Here is a 19,559-nt window from a genome sequence, read left to right on the forward strand (position 1 = left end):
TACTAGCACCTTGGGAAGCTGAGGTGGGATGATCACTTGAGCCCAGAAGTTTGAGACCAGCCTGTGCAACACAGTGAGACCCCAATCTCTACTGTCAAAACAAAACAATTCTGTTAGTATCTACTCATAAGAAGCTGCCAGAATTGTAATGTCTTACATATCTTTGAACATTTAAAAAATTATATTTGTGAAACTTGAGACACTTATAATTTTACTGTCTGCTTTAGCAGTATCATTTAGTCCTGATTTAATCCCCATCACCAACAATGTGGTCAGAACTTCGCGTTTTTCTTGACAAATGTAGTTAGGGAAAATGTTGATAACCTGAGAACTAAGAGCTCTTGAATGACTTTGTGTATTTCTTTTATAGACCATTTAATTTGGCAGAGCGGAAAGCTAGCGCCCATTCAATAGTAGAATGTGATGCTGTACGAAAAGAAGTTAGTGTACGAACTGGAGGATTGGCTGACAAGAGCTCAAGGAAGACATATACTTTTGATATGGTAACATATGGTGCAATTTATTGATTATCCACTAATGTAAAATAATTTTAATATACATATTTTACCTGGAAAATGGTGTATACTTAGGAATTTCGGTTGTCTCTTTGAATTGTCAGATGGCTTCTAGTGGGCTGAATTATGAATTAACATACGAAAAACAAAATTATTAAAATGAGTAATTTTGAGTTTTATTTTTTTAATTCTTTTTTTTGATAGGTGTTTGGAGCATCTACTAAACAGATTGACGTTTACCGAAGTGTTGTTTGTCCAATTCTGGATGAAGTTATTATGGGCTATAATTGCACTATCTTTGCGTAAGTAAAACAGTGTTTTTTCAGATTTATGAAAAAGCTTAAATGCGTGTTTTTTTTTGTTTGTTGTTTGCTTTTTGAGACGGAGTTTCACTCTTGTTGCCCTGGCTGGAGTGCAATGGCACAATCTTGGCTCACTGCAACCTCCGCCTCCTGGGTTCAAGCAATTCTCCTCTCTCAGCCTCCCAAGTAGCTGGGATTACAGGTGCCTGCCACCACGCCTGGCTAATTTTTGTATTTTTAGTAGAGACGTGGTTTCACCTTGTTGGCCAGGCTGATCTCGAACTCCTGACCTCAGGTGATCTGCCTACCTCAGCCTCCCAAAGTGTTGGGATTATAGGCATGAGCCACTGTGCCTGGCCTGTTTTTTGTTTTTTAGTCTATCACTAAGAGTCATATGGGTGTATTTCCTTTTGATTTAACACTTGTTAATCTTTACAGGTATGGCCAAACTGGCACTGGAAAAACTTTTACAATGGAAGGTGAAAGGTCACCTAATGAAGAGTATACCTGGGAAGAGGTATTTATTGTTTATAATATACTTTTATCTGTAATGTGGCTGAAATTTAACTGTATAAAACTTGTTTGAGGGTCTCTGTCTTGAAATAGAGAAGATCAAAATACCTATGTCAAAATGAACTTAGGATAAACCACTACTACAGTAAAATTAAAGTGCATGGTATGACTCCTGTTTAAGAAACAGCCTCAATGGAAGAGGAAGGACCAATATATATGGCACAGTTATGTCATAAAAGAGGGGTCTATTTACGACAGAATGGTTGGAGCAGAATATTGTAGAAAAGTTGGAATATGAGTGAGGCTCGAAAGCAGGCGGGGCTTTGTACTGTAGGAATGGGTCTCAAAGTTAGCATGGCCAGGGGAAGTATAGTACTTTATTCATGATGATCTTACGTGTTCAATAAATTAAGATGAATGTATTGTTTAATATTGTGGAAAGCATATACTACATTTTACAAAGATTTCCATGAATTTAAGTGAGTTTAATAACTATGGGAGAGAACCAATACTGGAAGAAAGTTGAAAGAAGAACAAGACAAGTTGAACTAGAGCTGAAGTGTTACAACTTTTTATAAAAAGTTTAGTTTTACATTTAGTAATGTGTTTAAATTTAAATGAGTTTAATAACTAGTTAATTGGCCGGGTGTGGTGGCTCATGCCTGTAATCCAAACACTTTGGGAGGCCAAGGCGGGTGGATCACCTGAGGTCAGCAGTTCGAGACCAGCCTGGCCAACATGGTGAAACCCCGTCTCTACTAAAAATACAAAAATTAACTGTGTGTGGTGGTGCATGCTTGTAATCCCAGCTACCCGAGGGGCTAAGGCGGGAGATTCACTGGAGTAGACGCTGCAGTGAGCTGAGGTGGTGCCACTGCACTCCAGCCTGGGCAACAGAATGAGACTCTGTCTCAAAAAACAACCAAAAAGCTAGTTAATTTTCCAAAAAAAAAAAAAAAAAATTATTTTATTTTTTTAAATTTTAAATTGATGGGGTCCCACTGTGTTCCCCAGGCCAGTCTTGAACTCTTGGGCTTCAGGAGTCCTCCCAACTCAGCCTCCTGAGTAGCTGGGATTAGAGACACATACTACCTTGCCCAGCCAATTTTCCAAATTATTGAAAGTTGGGTAGAACCTTTTTTCTAGTGGTTACATAATTGAGTCATTAACTTACTTTACATATATGGATAATAAAGTTAATGACTTGTAACCATAGGGGATATGGAATAGGCTTAAAGCATAGTTTCATTGGGCAGAATTATTGAACTTGGCTTTTTTTTTTTTTGAGACAGAGTCTCGCTCTGTCGCTCAGGCTGGAGTACAGCGACTCAATCTCGGTTCACTGAAACCTCCACCTCCCAGGTTCAAGTGATTCACCTGCCTCAGCCTCCTGAGTAGCTGGGACTACAGGTGCACGCCACCAAGCCCGGCAAATTTTTGTATTTTTATTACAGATGGGGTTTCACCATATTGGCCAGGATGGTCTTGATCTCCTGACCTCGTGATCCACCTGCCTTGGCCTCCCAAAGTGCTGGGATTACAGGCGTGAGCCATCACGCCTGGCTGAACTTGGCTTTTTTTTTTTTTTTGAGAAGGAGTCTCGCTCTGTTGCCCAGGCTGGAGTGCAGTGGCCGGATCTCTGCTCACTGCAAGCTCCGCCTCCCAGGTTCCCGCCATTCTCCTGCCTCAGCCTCCCAAGTAGCTGGGACTACAGGCGCCCGCCACCTCGCCCGGCTAGTTTTTTGTATTTTTTTTTAGTAGGGACGGGGTTTCACCGTGTTAGCCAGGATGGTCTCGATCTCCTGACCTCGTGATCCGCCCGTCTCGGCCTCCCAAAGTGCTGGGATTACAGGTTTGAGCCACCGCGCCCGGCCTGAACTTGGCTTTTTAAGTAGGTAGGTTCCATTGGTTTCTATGTAATGCTCAGGCATGAAGATGGCTAAGAAGTGTGACAGGTTTATGGAGGGTGTGAAGACTACTATTGAACAGATTGTTGTAAATGGCTTCTCTAACATTAGCTTAGTTGCTTCTTTTTTTTTATTTTAACTTGCTTTGCCATACTTATGTTTAAATATATTATAAAGGAGGCCCATGTATTTTAACTGCCACAGTAAATGGCATTCTTCCTTTATATTAGTCCTTATTATAATTTCAGGATCCCTTGGCTGGTATAATTCCACGTACCCTTCATCAAATTTTTGAGAAACTTACTGATAATGGTACTGAATTTTCAGTCAAAGTGTCTCTGTTGGAGATCTATAATGAAGAGCTTTTTGATCTTCTTAATCCATCATCTGATGTTTCTGAGAGACTACAGATGTTTGATGATCCCCGTAACAAGGTAATTCAGTCTTTGAGAATGAAATGTCTCTGAATTTTAACGTGTGAGGCTTTGAGAAGTCAGAGAGAGAGAGAGAGAGAGAGAGAGAGAGAATGTGTGTGTGTGTGTGTGTTTTAACCAATCTAATGGGTGTTCTTTTGGTATTTTGGTCAGAGAGGAGTGATAATTAAAGGTTTGGAAGAAATTACAGTACACAACAAGGATGAAGTCTATCAAATTTTAGAAAAGGGGGCAGCAAAAAGGACAACTGCAGCTACTCTGATGAATGCATACTCTAGGTAAGAAAGCCATAGTCTCTTTCCTAGCCCCGTTTTCTTTTAAGAAGAATTAAGACTTGGAGAAAATCAAATTGGGGTGGGTCAGGGTATGAGTCACGTACCTAGATTTTGTGTTATAAGGAGGGGTCGTTGGTGATTGGCTTGAGATTTATAGGGAAGGAACCAATATTGGAAGAATGTTGAAAGGAGAACAAAGATAAATTGAACCATAGCTGAAATATTAAACTTTTTTTTTTTTTCTTTTTTGAGACCAAGTTTCACTCTTGTGACCCAGGCTGGAGTGCAGTGGCACGATCTCGGCTCACTGCAACCTCTGCCCACCAGGTTCAAGCAATTCTCCTGCCTCAGCCTCCTGAGTAGCTGAGATTATAGGTGCCCGCCACTAGCCTAGCTAATTTTTGTATTTTTGGTAGAGATGTGGTTTCACCATGTTGGCCAGGCTGGTCTCAAACTCCTGACCTTAGGTGAACCACCTGCCTTGGCCTCCCAAAGTGCTGAGATTACAGGTGTGAGCCACCGCACCCAGCCTAAACTTTTTTGAAGTAGAAGAATCCTTTTATTCTAGTGACATCATATATGGAAGCCCAGGATAAAATGTGGCTGCTATAGTTGATTTTAGAATGGGACACTCTGAGGCTTACCTCCTTAAGCCTTATGAAGGGGTCCCTGAGGCACTTTTGTGGAGCCCCCTACTGATATTAGAATATAGTTTGAAAACCCTTGCATTTAATAAGGATTAGAAGAAGTCAGGTCTTTTAAAATGTAGAAGAAGTCAGGTCTTTTAAAATGGCTTCATTTTAATGTGGGAGACAGATGGTCACTAACACTGGCTTTCATGGGTTGAAAGGGATGATTTTTTCTCTCTAAATATCTTTTACTGAAATATAAAAATTCCTTTTTAAAAATTGTTTATTTTCCTCTCTTATCACTCTATTCATTGAAATATAAAATCCCTGTCATAAATTTACATAAGTTAGGAACTCCTTTTTTCTTGTAAAGACCCCTACAGGACAAATTCCAAATTCTACAAATATAGTTTACTAAAACGTGTGTGTGTGTGTGTGTGTGTGTGTGTGGTCTTTGAAGGAAACATCAGAATGTGATAGAAAAAGCAATAGATTGGGAATTAGATATTTGTGTGTAGTCTCAGTTTCACAGTTAATTCAGTATGTGACTTCGGGTGAATAAGTGAATTTATCTGCATATCAGTTTCTCTGAGCTACAAAATTATTGTTAGGATTGGAAGTCTTATTTCTTTGCTGGCTTGTAGTTGAAAATTTCTTTTTTTTTTTTTTTTTTTTTTTTGAGACGGAGTCTCGCTCTGTCGCCCAGGCTGGAGTGCAGTGACCGGATCTCAGCTCACTGCAAGCTCCGCCTCCCAGGTTCACGCCATTCTCCTGCCTCAGCCTCCCGAGTAGCTGGGACCACAGGCGCCTGCCACCTCGCCCGGCTAGTTTTTTGTATTTTTAGTAGAGACGGGGTTTCACCATGTTAGCCAGGATGGTCTCGATCTCCTGACCTCGTGATCCGCCCGTCTCGGCCTCCCAAAGTGCTGGGATTACAGGCTTGAGCCACCGCGCCCGGCCTGTAGTTGAAAATTTCTATAAAATGCCATAGCAATTAGTTACAACTCTAAAAAAAGTTTGCATTTAAAGAAAGAAGAAAAATATAACATAAAAGTGGTTAAGATCATGGAATTTTGGATGATTTCAAAATTTTAATTAAATTTTCACTTAATGGCTTTCCAATAAAATGGAAATTTTATTCTGTGGTTGATTTATGACTTAATTTCATGTAGAATTTTGAGAACTGAACTGAAGACTAGGTAAAATTTCTTTAGGTACATTTCACTAAAGTATAAAATTTCTATTTTTCCTTTTTTCTTATATGTAGACTTGTATAAAGGTCACTTTTTATGAATGTATGTGACAAAGAGGAGAAGCTAATTCAGTTTTCCCAAATTAGAGCTAACTCCAATGCTTATTTGTATTAATTGCCTAATCTGGATTAGGAATGGGTAGATAATGGTAGAAAAACATGAGATGAATATTATTATTATTATTATTATTATTATTATTTTTTTTTTTTTTTTTTGAGACGGAGTCTTGCTCTGTCACCCAGGCTGGAGTGCAGTGGCCGGATCTCAGCTCACTGCAAGCTCTGCCTCCCGGGTTTACGCCATTCTCCTGCCTCAGCCTCCCAAGTAGCTGGGACTATAGGCGCCCGCCACCTCGCCCGGTTAGTTTTTTTTGTATTTTTTAGTAGAGACGGGGTTTCACCGGGTTAGCCAGGATGGTCTCGATCTCCTGACCTCGTGATCCGCCCGCCTCAGCCTCCCAAAGTGCTGGGATTACAGGCTTGAGCCACCGCGCCCGGTCTATTATTATTATTATTATTATTATTATTATTTTTTTTTTTTTTTTTGAGACAAAGTCTCTCTCTGTCCCCCAGGCTGGAGTGAAGTGACAGGATCTCGGCTCACTGCAAGCTCCGCCTCCCGGGTTCATGCCATTCTCCTGCCTCAGCCTCCCGAGTAGCTGGGACAACAGGCGCCCACCACTACGCCCAGCTAATTTTTTGTATTTTTTAGTAGAGGCGGGGTTTGACTGTGTTAGCCAGGATGGTCTTGATCTCCTGACCTCGTGATCTGCCTGCCTCGGCCTCCCAAAATGATTACAGGCGTGAGGCACCACGCCTGGTGGAGATGATTATTATAATTCAGATCTATAGTTTGCATTTATGCTTTTCCTTGGATCTTCCTCCTTTTCTGTAATTTTAAATAATTTAAATAATTTTTATAAAAATGCTACTTGGCTGGGCGCAATGGCTCACGCCTGTAATCCCAGCACTTTGAGAGGCCAAGGCGGGAGGATCACTTGAGGTCTGGAGTTCGAGACCAGCCTGGCCAATGTGGTGAAACCCCATCTCTACTAAAAATACAAAACTATCTGGGTGTGTTGGCGTGTGCCTGTAATCCCAGATACTTGGTAGGCTGAGTCAGGAGAACTGCTTGAACCCAGGAGGCAGAAGTTGCAGTGAGCTGAGATCAAGCCATTGCAATAAGTCTAACCTGGGCAATAAGTCTCAAAAAAAAAAAAAAAAGATACTTAATTTTTTGTTTAAGTAACATGAAAGTACAAAGAAGAAAATTGAAACTTACCAGATTCTCTGTCAACTGTCAATGATATTAACAAACATGATAATGTTCACCAATTGCCATTGGATACAAAAAGAATGTCTTTGGTCATCTGTATAATTTTTTTTCCCCTAAGATAAAAGCAGAGTATTTGGTTTTTTTTGTTTGTTTTTTTGCTTGTTTGTTTTTTTCCCCAAGACATCTTACTTTGTCACCCAGGCTAGAGTGCAGTGACTCAGTCATGACTTACTGCAGCCTTGACCTCCTGGGCTAAAGTGATCCACCTGAGCCTCTAGGGTAGCTGTAACTGTAGGAACATACCACTATGCCCAGCTAATTTTGAAATATTTTTGTAGAGATGGCAGTCCCACTATGTTGCCCAGGCTGGTTTCGAACTCCTGGGTTGAAGTGACCCTCCTACCTTGGCCTCCCAAAGTGTTGGGATTACAGGCATGAGCTACCACCCCTGACCTGAATATCAGTATTTAGCATAAGGTAGACTTTTGAACATTTTATAATCTAGCAGTGATTATCTTGTAGTGTTTTAGTAATCATGCTGTTTACTATTTCTGCTGTTAGGGGATAGGAGTCACCTATTTCTGATGACAGTCTCAAAGCAGAGAAGTGTACTTGTGCATGTACACAAGAGCTGACATGGATGGGGAGGTGGAAGAGTAAACTAATGCCTTGCCTGGTACCATTTGAATTTATGGTAATGACATACTTCAAATGGTTCTTATGAATAGCAGATTGATTGCAAGCCATCTCTTCTTGACATACCAGGCAAATGTTTCGACTCCATCCACATCCAGCTTTCAGAGGTGCCTCAGGATTCTAAGTCTTTTGGAGTTTTTTTTCAGATAGCTTCTTATTGATGCCGCTTTTGCAGGCAGTAGATAGGAGAAAACAAAATCCTAATCACTGTTCTATCCATCTCCTATCTTCCAGAATATTCTTGATATCTCCTGTCTGATGTTATCTTTCTCTACCCATGTGGATTTAGATCTTCCTTTCCTGTTTTCAGTATTTCAGAAGCAGGAAATGCTGTTTTACATTATAATGACTGGGCAACTTGATATTGTTTTCTAGTCGTTCCCACTCAGTTTTCTCTGTTACAATACATATGAAAGAAACTACGATTGATGGAGAAGAGCTTGTTAAAATTGGAAAGTTGAACTTGGTAAGCATCCACCTTAATACTACTGTTTCACTCTTAAACACCTTATAGAGCAGCTTGAAATTTTGCCCTTGAGACAGTTTTTGTGGTCACTGGGTGATTAGCTTTGTAGTGGGAGAACAAATTTATTAATTACAGAAAAATTATTTTGCTGGCTATTTAATACATTATGTATACTATAAGAATGAAAGTCTTTGAATCCAAATCCAATAGACTCACTTTTTATTTTTATTTTTGAAATTAAAGGTTGATCTTGCAGGAAGTGAAAACATTGGCCGTTCTGGAGCTGTTGATAAGAGAGCTCGGGAAGCTGGAAATATAAATCAATCCCTGTTGACTTTGGGAAGGGTTATTACCGCTCTTGTAGAAAGAACACCTCATGTTCCTTATCGAGAATCTAAACTAACTAGAATCCTCCAGGATTCTCTTGGAGGGCGTACAAGAACATCTATAATTGCAACAATTTCTCCTGCATCTCTCAATCTTGAGGTAAGCCCTTTGAAAGCAAGCTGCGAGTGTAGTAGCTGTAATTCTTATTTAGCTATTATATATTTTAAAAGTTTATTTACTAGGCTGGACATAGTGACTCATACCTGTAAACCCAGCACTTTGGAAGTCCGAGGTGGGTGGATCACTTGAGCTTAGGAGTTCGAGACCAGCCTGGGCAACCTGCTGAAACCCTGTCTCTACCAAAAATACAAAAAATTAGGTGGGTTTGGTGGTGCACACCTGTGGTCCCACCTACTTATGGGGCTGAGGTGGGAGAATCACTTAAGCCTGGGAGGCGGAAGTTGCACTGAACTGAGATCATGCCACTACACTCCAGCCTGGGTGGCAGAGGGAGACCCCATCTCAAAAAAAAAAAAAAAAAAAAAAAAAAAATATATATATATATATATATATATATATATATATATATGGTGGAATAAAAAAAGTTCATTTAGTAGCTTCATTCTTTTTTTTTTTTTGAGATGAATCCCGCTCTTATCCCCCAGGCTGGAGTGCGATGAGGAGATCTCAGCTCACTGCAACCTCCCCCTCCTGGGTTCAAACGATTTTCCTGCCTCAGCCTCCCAAGTAGCTGGGATTACAGGCGCCTGCCACCACACCCAGCTAATTTTTGTATTTTTAGTAGAGATGTGGTTTCACCTTGTTGACCAGGCTGGTCTCAAACTCCTGACCTCAGGTGATCCGCCCGCCTTTGTCTCCCAAAGTTCTGGGATTACAGGCGTATGCTACCACGCCCGGCCTAGCTTGCTTCATTCTATGCTATAATGTAAAACAATCTGGACATTGCATATGAACATATACAGGAGGACACTCCTGAAGAAGTTATCTTTTTCCTTCCTGGCAGAGTTTTTAACCTTAAAAAGCCAGTTTCTTAATGGCTTTTTCCACACAGTCTTCAAAGAAAATTGCTGTGGTCATTAGCAGTGGGTGGTGTATGGAGATTTAATTGAGGACTTAGGAGCAGGTAAAGTGAATGCTCGCTAGTGTGGTAAGGCTGCTTAGAGAACACTGAAGATGGCGTTGGATGTGTGAGAACAGAGAGAAGAACCAAGAGAAATAACAAAGATGGTAAAATGTAGTCTTATTTTATTGCTATCATCTGCCTTAAGTGGAAATTTTATTTATTTGTTTGTTTATTTATTTATTTATTTTTAGAAGTAGAGTCTCATGCTGTTGCCAAGGTTGCAGTACAGTAGCATGATCATGGCTCACTGCAACAAATTCCTGGACTCAAGCGATTCCCCCAACCACAGCCTCCTGAGTAGCTAGTACTACAAGTGTGAGCCACCAGGCCTGGCTAAGTTTTGTTTTGTTTTGTTTAGTTTTAAATAGAGATGGAGGTCTCACTATGTTTCCTAGGCTGATCTTGAACTCCTGGGCTCAAGGGGTCCTCCTACCTCAGCCTCCCGAAGTGCCGCGATTTAGGCATGGGCCACCTCGCTTGACCTAAATGGATTTTAAAAAGCTTTTTTAGGCCGGGCACGGTGACTTACACCTGTAATCCCAGCACTTTGGGAGGCTGAGGTGAGTGGATCATCTTAGCTCAGGAGTTCAAGACCAGCCTGAGCAACATGGTGAAACCCCGTCTCTACTAAAAAACACAAAAAATTAGCTGGGCATGGTGGTGCACGCCTGTAATCCCAACTACTCAGGAGGCTGAGGCAGGAGAGTTGCTTGAACCCAGGAAGTGGGGGTTGCAGTGAGCTGAGATTGAGCCACTGCACTCAAGCCTGGGTGACAGAGCGAGACTTTGTCTCAAAAAAACAAAAAAGCTTCTTTAAGGTCTCCAACTTACCCTTCATTAAAAAAAAAATCTTTATTGAGATTTAATTCACATATCATAAAATTCACCGATTTAAAGTATATTAATTTAATAATTTAAATATATTAACAGAAGTGTCCAGCCGTCACCGAAATCTAAGTTTTGAACATTTTCGTAACCCCAGAAAGAAGGCCTATACCCATTGAAATTACTTTTCCATTTGCCCCACTCCCAGCTCTAGGACACTACTGCTTTTTGCATCTATGGATTTGCCTATTCTGGATATTTCATATAAATGGAATTATGTAATATGTAGTTTTTTTGTGACTGGCTTCTTTCACTTTGCATAATGTTTTCAAGGTTCATCTGTATTGTAGCAGCAACATTTTATTCCTTTTAATGGGTGAATAATATTCTATAGTATGGAGTGCAATGGTATGGTCTTGGCTCACTGCAACCTTTGCCTCCCGGGTTCAAGTGATTCTCCTGCCTCACCCTCCCGAGTAGCTGGGATTACAGGCGCCTGCCACCATGCCTGGCTAATTTTTGTATTTTTAGCAGAGACAGGGTTTTACCATGTTGGCCAGGCTGGTCTCGAACTCTTGACCTCATGATCCACCTGCCTTGGCCTTCCAAAGTGCTGGGATTACAGACGTGAGCCACTGTGCCCGGCTGATATAGGACGTTTTGTTTATTCATCGGTTGGTAGATTCATTGAGCTTTGTGTTTTTTTGTTTTTGTTTTTTTGTTTGTTTGAGACAGACAAACCTGTTGCCTGGGCTGGAGTGCAATGGCACAGTCACTGCAATCTCAACCTCCTGGGCTTAAGTGATCCTCCCACCTCAGACTCCCAAGTAGGTGGGACTATAGGCACATGCTACCATGCCCAACTAATATTTATCTATTTATTGTAGAAACAGGGTCTCCCTATGTTGCCAAGGCTTGTCTTGAACTCCTGGACTCAAGTGACCCTCATGCCTTGGCCTCCAAAGTGCTGGGATTACAAATGTGAGCCATCATTGAGTTTAAGAATAGTCTAAAGGAAATTATCCTAAGGGTCAAGACTATGAAAATTGAAGAGAAGGGAAAAAAGGATTGAACAGCTTCCTTTTTAAAGGTTGGGCATAGTGGTCTTAATGACTAGATTTTAAAATTAGATACAACTATAAAATATTACTTTAAGTTATTATATAACATATTTTAGATAACAGAACTACATTATTCTCACAATATCTTCACTAATTGACCTTTCCTTTCTATGACAGGAAACGCTGAGTACATTGGAATATGCTCATAGAGCAAAGAACATATTGAATAAGCCTGAAGTGAATCAGAAACTCACCAAAAAAGCTCTTATTAAGGTAACTGTGAATTTTGGAGCATAATGTAATCTTGCTTGACAAATGTGAAAAGAAGAAACTTAAGTGGGAGATAATTGTTAAACAACATTTGTAAATTGCCCATGGAAGGCTTTTTATATAGTGATTTAAACTAAATATCTTACGTGTTAACATATTTTTTTCTAATGCTAATATGTTGACTTTACCAACTTTATCAACTGAGTTGGTACTCTTAACAAAATTTTCATTTATTTACATTTACAAAATTTATTTATTTGCATTTTTGAGGTATAATTTACATGCCATAACACCCACGCCCTAATGTAAGCATACAATTCAGTGATTTATAGTGCATTTACAGAGTTGTGGAATATAACCACGATCTAGTTTTAGAAAATTTGTATCACTATCCAGTTTCCCTTTGCTCCTTTACAATCATGTGGCCACTGAACTGCTTTCTGTCTATAGATTTGCCTTTTCTGGACATTTCCTATAAATGGAATCATGTAGTATTTGGTCTTTTGCATCAAGTTTCTTTTGCCTAGCATAACATTTGGGGTTCCATTCATAACATGTATCAGTAGTTTATTTCTTTTTATTGCTGAATAGTATTCAATTATATGCTGATAATATGACATTTGGATCATTTCCAATAATGCCATTGTGAACATTTCTCTACATGTCTTTTGTGTTGATGTGTTTTCATTTCTCTTGGGTAGATATCTAGGGATTTAATTTCTGGGTTGTATAGTAAGTTTATGCTTAAGAAACTTTTCCAAGTAGCTCTACCACTTTGTATTTCCTACAGCAGTTTATGAGGTCTGCAATTTCTCCACCTCCTTTTCAACACTTGTTTTGTTTTTGTTTTCTTTTTTTTTTTTTTGAGATGAAGTCTCGCTCTTTCACCCAGGCTGGAGTGCAGTGGCACGATCTTGACTCACTGCAACCTCTGCCTCCCAGATTCAAGCGATTCTTCGACCTCAGTCTCCCGAGTAGCTGGGACTACAGGTGTGCACCACCACGCCCAGCTCATTTTTGTACTTTTAGTAGAGATGGGGTTTCAACATGTTGACCAGGCTGGTCTTGAACTCCTGACCTTGTGATCCACCTGCCTCAGCCTCCCAAAGTGCTGGGATCACAGGCGTGAACCAATACACCTGGCTCCAGTATGGTTTTAATTAGCATTTCCCTAATGACGTTGAACGTCTTTTCTTGTGCTTATTATCTATTTGTTTATCTTTTTTGGTGAAATGTCTATTCAAATGCTTTCCTCAATTTTAATTGGTTTGTCTTCTTATTAAGTTGTAAGAAGTTCATGTAGTCTAGATGCAAGCCCTTAATGAGATATGATTTGCAAATATTTCCTCCCAGTCTGGCTTTACTTTTTCCTTTCCTTGGTGGTTTTTTTTTAAATAAAGTTTTTATTATTGAGATAATTATAGATTCACATGCAGTTATAAGAAATAATACAGAGAAAACAGGCCAGGCACAATGGCTCATGCCTGTAATCCCAGCACTTTGGGAGACCGAGGTAGGCGGATTGCTTTAGATCAGGAGTTCGAGACTAGCCTGGCCAACATAGTGAAACCCTTATCTCTACTAAAAATACAAAAATTAGCTGGGCGTAGCAGCGCGTGCCTGTAATCCCAGTTACTCAGGAGGCTAAGACAGGAGACTTACTTGACCCCAGGAGACAGAGGTTGCAGTGAGCTGAGATCGCGCCACTGCACTCCAGCCTAGGAGACAGAGTGAGGCTCTGTCTCAAAAAAAAAAAAACTAATAATACAGAGAAATCCTTTGTACATTACTACGGGGATATTGATATTAATAACAATCCACGGATCTTTCCCAATTTTCCTTACGTGTGTGTGTATGTGTGTTTAAGTCTAGACAGTATTGTCACATGTATAGGTTCGTGTATTCACTACCACAATCAAGATACTGAACAGTTCCATCACCACAAGGACCCCTCATATTGCCCTTTTGTTACCACTTTTCTTCCCACCATCTCCCTCCTTTCCTGGTACCCAATAATCTGTCCTCTATCATTTCAAGACTGTTATTGATTGGAATCGTATATTATGTAAAGGTCTGAGATTGCCTTATTTATTTATTTATTTATTTATTTTGAGATGGAGTCTTACTCTGTTGCCCAGGCTGGAGTGCACCCAATAATCTGTCCTCTATCATTTCAAGACTGTTATTGATTAGAATCATATATTATGTAAAGATCTGAGATTGCCTTATTAATTAATTAATTAATTAATTTGTTTATTTATTTTGAGACGGAGTCTCACTCTGTTGCCCAGGCTGGAGTGCAGTGGTGCGATCTCAGCTCACGCAACCTCTGCCTCCCAGGTTCAAGCGATTCTCCTGCCTCACTCTCCCAAGTAGCTGGGATTACAGGTGTTTGCCATCATGTCCAGATAATTTTCTGTATTTTTAGTAGAGACAGAGTTTCACCATGTTCGCCAGGCTGGTCTCAAACTCTTGACCTTGTGATCCATCCACCTTGGCCTCCCAAAGTGCTGGGGTTATAGGCATGAGCCACTGCACCCAGCAGATCTTTTTTTTTAGTAATAAGTAGTAGTCCATGGTGAGTGTGTACCATACATACAGTTTTTGTAACTATTCACTTATTGAATGACATATGAGCTGATTTCAGTTTTTTTGCTATTACAAACAAAACTGCTATTGACATTCATTTGTAGGTATTTATGTAAACATAAATTTTTATTTCTCTTGGATAATTGCCCAAGAGTGCAATTGCTGGGTTGTATAATAATTGGATGTTTATTATTTTAGGGAACTGCCTGTTTTTCAAATTGGCTATATCATTTTATAATGTATGAGTGATCTAGTTTCTTCATATCCTCACCAGCATTTGGTGTTGTAACTTTTTTATTTTAGTCATTCTGATAGGTGTGGTAGGTGATAGATATCTCATTGTGGTTTTTAACTTGAATTTTTCTAAAGGCTAATGATGTTGAGCATCTTTTTAACGTGCTTATTTGATGTTTATTTATGTATATATAGCATATACATATTGCATATTGATATGTATATAACATACACATGTATAGGTAACATATATATGTACATATATATTTATTTCCTCTTATAATTTATTTGTGGAAATATCTGTATGTTTGTCCTGTAGAGTTTTACCATAGTATCTTTTGATGTGTTCCTCTGTTCTTTGTATTTTCTGTAAATTGGTAGCTGAATCTTGAGGCTTAATTAAATTCAAGTTTTGTCTTATTTATTTTTGGCAAAACTAATTCATAAGCAGTAGTGTCTTCTTCCATTTAGAAGTATATAATGTCTGGTTTTCTTTTTTTTTTTTTTTGAGACGGAGTCTCGCTCTGTTGCCCAGGCTGGAGTGCAGTGGCACCATCTCGGCTCACTGCAAGCTCTGCCTCCCAGGTTCACGCCATTCTCCTGCCTCAGCCTCCCCAGTAGCTGGGACTACAGGCACCTGCCACCGTGCCCGGCTAAATTTTTGTATTTTAGTAGAGATGGGGTTTCACCGTGTTAGCCAGGATGGTCTTGATCTCCTGACCTTGTGATCCACCTGCCTCGGCCTCCCAAGCGAGACTCCGTCTCAAAAAAAAAAAAAAAAAATAAATAAATAAATAAATAAATAAAACCATCAGATCTTGTGAGACCCATTCACTGTCATGCATGAGAACGGCATGGGAAAGATCTGTCCCTACAATTCAATCATCTCCCACTGGGTCCCTCCCACAACAAGTGGGAATTATGGGAGCTACAAGATTAAATTTGGGTGGGGACACAGAGCCAAACTATAATAAGGGGTTATCTCTTCAGGTGGCTTCTTGAGTCCTTTTGATTAGCCTAGTAGTCTTTGTTTAGCTTCTTTCCTTGCCTTATTTGACAAGATGTTCTGTGTTCATCTTGAGTATTTCCTACCTCAGTCCTGGAATCGGATGCTTTTCTAAGGAATCCTGGTGCATTTTAGTTTGAAATACTGCTACCAACCTGGGTACTGGAGGTTGTGGTTTTTCTTGGGAGGTCCATATTTTTAGAATGAGTGCATTTAAAAAGGAGCTTTGAAAGACTTTATTTCTATACAAATTAATATTGATTAACAAGTATGGTTATAACTTTTTATCATGCTTCTTTATGTTTTAAAAGACATAAAAAGGCTAACTTTACTTTTTATTTGATGCATATCCTTCCCAAACTGAATGAAAAAAAGTACTAAACTGACACCTTCAACATTCCTCTTGTGTAGGAGTATACGGAGGAGATAGAGCGTTTAAAACGAGATCTTGCTGCAGCTCGTGAGAAAAATGGAGTGTACATTTCTGAAGAAAATTTTAGGTAAGCCCTTGGCTATGGAGTTAATTTCCAAGAATAAGCATTTCTGGTAACAGGCTATTTGAAGTAAAACTTACGTAGCAGTAAATAAAATCTTTATATCAAGTGCCGATAAATACTTCATTTTGTGTGTGTGTGTGTTTTCTTTTGAGACAGGGTGAGTGTGCACTCTCACCCAGACTGGAGTGCAGTGGCACAATCTTGGCTTGCTATGTCCTCAATCTCCTGGGCTCAAGTGATCCCCCTGCCTCAGCCTCCCAAGTAGCTGGGGTTACAGGCATGAGCCACCACACCCAGCTAATTTTTGCAATTTTTTGTAGAGACAGGGTGTCGCCATGCTGCCTAGGCTTCTATTTTGTTTTGACATTAACAAGTAGCTATCAAACACTTTATAAAATCTTTACTTTTAGTTTTTACATCATTAATTCATATGAAGTTTCAAGAAGAGTACAAAAGAGGTTTCATGTATTCTTCACCCAGTCTTCCTCAGTGGTTATCTCTCATATAATTATAGTACAAGGCTGGGTGTGGTGGCTCACACCTGTGAATTCTAGCACTTTGGGAGGCCAAGGCAGGCGGATCACCTGAGGTTGGGAGTTTGAGATCAGTCTGACCAACATGGAGAAACCCAATCTCTACTAAAAACACAAAATTAGCTGGGTGTGGTGGTACATGCCTGTAATCACAGCTGCTCCAGAGGCTGAGGCAGGAGAATTGCTTGAACCTGCGAGGCAGAGGTTGTGGTGAGCCGAGATAGCGCCATTGCACTCCAGCCTGGGCAACGAGAGCAAAATTCTGTCTCAAAAAAAAAGAAAAAGATAAATAAAAAATAGGCTGGTCGCCATAGCTCATGCCTATAATCCCAGCACTTTGGGAGGCTGAGGCAGGTGGATCACCTGAGGTCAGGAGTTCGAGACCAGCCTGGCCAACATGATGAAACCCTGTCTCTACTAAAAATATAAAAGTTAGCTGGGCGTGGTGGCAGGCCTGTAATCCCAGCTACTTGGGAGGCTGAGGCAGGAGAATCGCTTGAACCTGGGAGGCAGAGGTTGCAGTAAGCTGAGATAGCACCATTGTACTCCATCCTGGGGAAGAAGAGTGAGACTTCATCTCAAAAAAAAAAAAAAAAAAGAAAAGAAAACAATAAAATAAATAACAAATAATTATAGTACAATATCAAAGCTGGGAAACTGACCTTGATACAATATGTATATTAGTTTGTTCTTATACTACTATAAAGAACCACGGAGACTGGGTAATTTGTAAAGAAAAGAGGTTTAATTGGCTCACAGTTCAACAGACTCTACAGGAGGCATGGCTGGGGAGGCCTCGGGAAACTGACAATCCTGGTAGAAGGGCTAAGGGGAAGCAAGCACATCTTCACATGGTGGCAGGAGAGAGAAAGTGAAGAGGAGAGCACTGCACACTTCTGAACAACCAGATCTTGTGAGAACTCATTCGCTATCATGAGAACAGCAAGGGGGAAGTCCATCTTTATCATTCAGTTATCTCCCACCAGGCCTCTCCTCCAACATGGGATTATAATTCAACATGAGATTTTGGTGGGGACAGAGAGCCAGACCATATCAACATGTGTATATACTTCTGTGCCATTTTGTCACTTGTATAGATTTGTGTAACCACCACTGCAATCAAGATACAGACTATCCTATCATCACAAGGAACTCTTTTGCTAATTCACTATAGTCGCACTCAGTCCATCTTTTTCATGATTCCTAACCCCTGGCAACCACTAATCTGTTCACTTTTTAAAGCCCTGGAGTAGTTGTTCAAAGGAAAGCTTTTATTGAGGCCCGTTATATAAAACAACAATAATAACAGAGAAAACAAGGGGAAGAAGGCAAGAGGGATGCTAAGGACTATAACTTGAAAATTCTTGATTGTGTTTATCCTTGAAGATATTAGGAAGCAAGACTTTCACAGAACATTTTTTAAAAGTTAATAGTGATAAAAGATATTAGAACTAATTAATAATAACCAGAAGCATTTTAGTATAATCTTTTACTGAACTTTTTTATAGATGTTAACATGCTAATAGTATATAAGTCATTTAATAAACTTACTTTTTTCTGTGTTATTTCCAGCTGTCATAATGTACTCCATGAATGTGTAAGATGCCCTAGAATCAGAACAATGTAAGATTGTGGGTTAGATAACAGTTTACCACCACTAAAGAAGGTGTTCTTTTTTTGATGCTTTAGAAGTAAAAAGTAATGGGTGAGGCTCTCAGTCCTGGCCTGTAATCTTTAGAAATGATATCGATTACTGGCTTTCATCTTTCTGATTTTAACTTTAGTTTTCGTTTGTTTAATGCCATGATTTAAAATATGGTGTTTGCTCTTTTTTTTTACTTTTATTTTAGTTTCATGGGTACATGTGCAGGTTTGTTCTATAGATAGATTGCATGTAACAGGAGTTGGTGTATATATTATTTTGTTACCCAGATAATAATCATAGAACCTGATGGATAGCTTTTCAATCCTTACTTTCCTCTTACCCTCCACCCTCAAAGAGGCCCAGGAGACTATTGTTCCCTTCTTCGTGTCCATGTGTACTCAGGGTTTAGCTCCTACTTATAAGTGAAAACATTCAGTGTTTGGTTTTCTGTTCCTGTGTCAGTTTGTTTAGGACGATGGCATCCAGCATCCAGCTCCATCCATGTTGCTGCAAAGGACATGATCTCGTTCTTTTTTTTTTTTTTGAGACAGTCTTGCTCTGTCACCCAGGCTGGAGTGCAGTGGAGTGCTTGGCTCACTGCAACCTCTGCCTCCTAGGTTCAAGCGATTCTCCTACCCCAGCCACCCGAGTTGCTGGGATTACAGGCGCCTGCCACCATGCCCAGCGAATTTTTTTTTTTTTTTAAGTAGAGACGGGGTTTCACCATGCACAATGTTGGCCAGGCTGGTTTTGAATTCCTGGCCTCAAGTGATCAACTCATCTCAGTCTCCTGAAGTGCTGGGATTACAGGCATGAGCCACTGCACCTGGCCGTCTTGCCTTTTTTATGCCTGTGTAATATTCCATGGTGTATATGTACCACATTTTCTTTATCCAGTCTACTGTGGATGGATAACTAGGTTGATTCCACATCTTTGCTGTTATGAATAGTGCTATAATGAACATATGTGTGCATGTGTCTTTATGGTAGAACAATTTATATTCCTTTGGATATATACCTAGTAATGGGATTGCTGGCTCGAATAGTATTTCTTTGTGTGTGTGTTTTATTTATTTATTTTTTTTTGAGATAGAGTCTTGCTCTTTTGCCCAGAGTGGCACAATCTTGGCTCACTGCAAACTCTGCCCCCCAGGTTCAAGCAA

The 19,559-nt window shown here is 39.9% G+C and overlaps 1 protein-coding gene across 1 annotated transcript in view; it reads left to right on the forward strand.

The window, feature by feature from the left end:
• KIF11 (kinesin family member 11) overlaps nt 1-19,559 on the forward strand; it is a 65,281-nt gene that overhangs the window by 12,188 nt on the left and 33,534 nt on the right. The window contains exons 2-10 of the mRNA XM_007963564.3: nt 371-503; nt 720-817; nt 1,256-1,334; nt 3,486-3,671; nt 3,825-3,949; nt 8,175-8,265; nt 8,509-8,751; nt 11,800-11,895; nt 16,133-16,221. Coding sequence (XP_007961755.1) covers nt 371-503; nt 720-817; nt 1,256-1,334; nt 3,486-3,671; nt 3,825-3,949; nt 8,175-8,265; nt 8,509-8,751; nt 11,800-11,895; nt 16,133-16,221 — 1,140 coding nt within the window. The remainder of the gene's footprint in view (nt 1-370; nt 504-719; nt 818-1,255; nt 1,335-3,485; nt 3,672-3,824; nt 3,950-8,174; nt 8,266-8,508; nt 8,752-11,799; nt 11,896-16,132; nt 16,222-19,559) is intronic.

This window comes from Chlorocebus sabaeus, chromosome 9, assembly GCF_047675955.1.
Source record: "Chlorocebus sabaeus isolate Y175 chromosome 9, mChlSab1.0.hap1, whole genome shotgun sequence".
Taxonomy (NCBI): domain Eukaryota; kingdom Metazoa; phylum Chordata; class Mammalia; order Primates; family Cercopithecidae; genus Chlorocebus; species Chlorocebus sabaeus.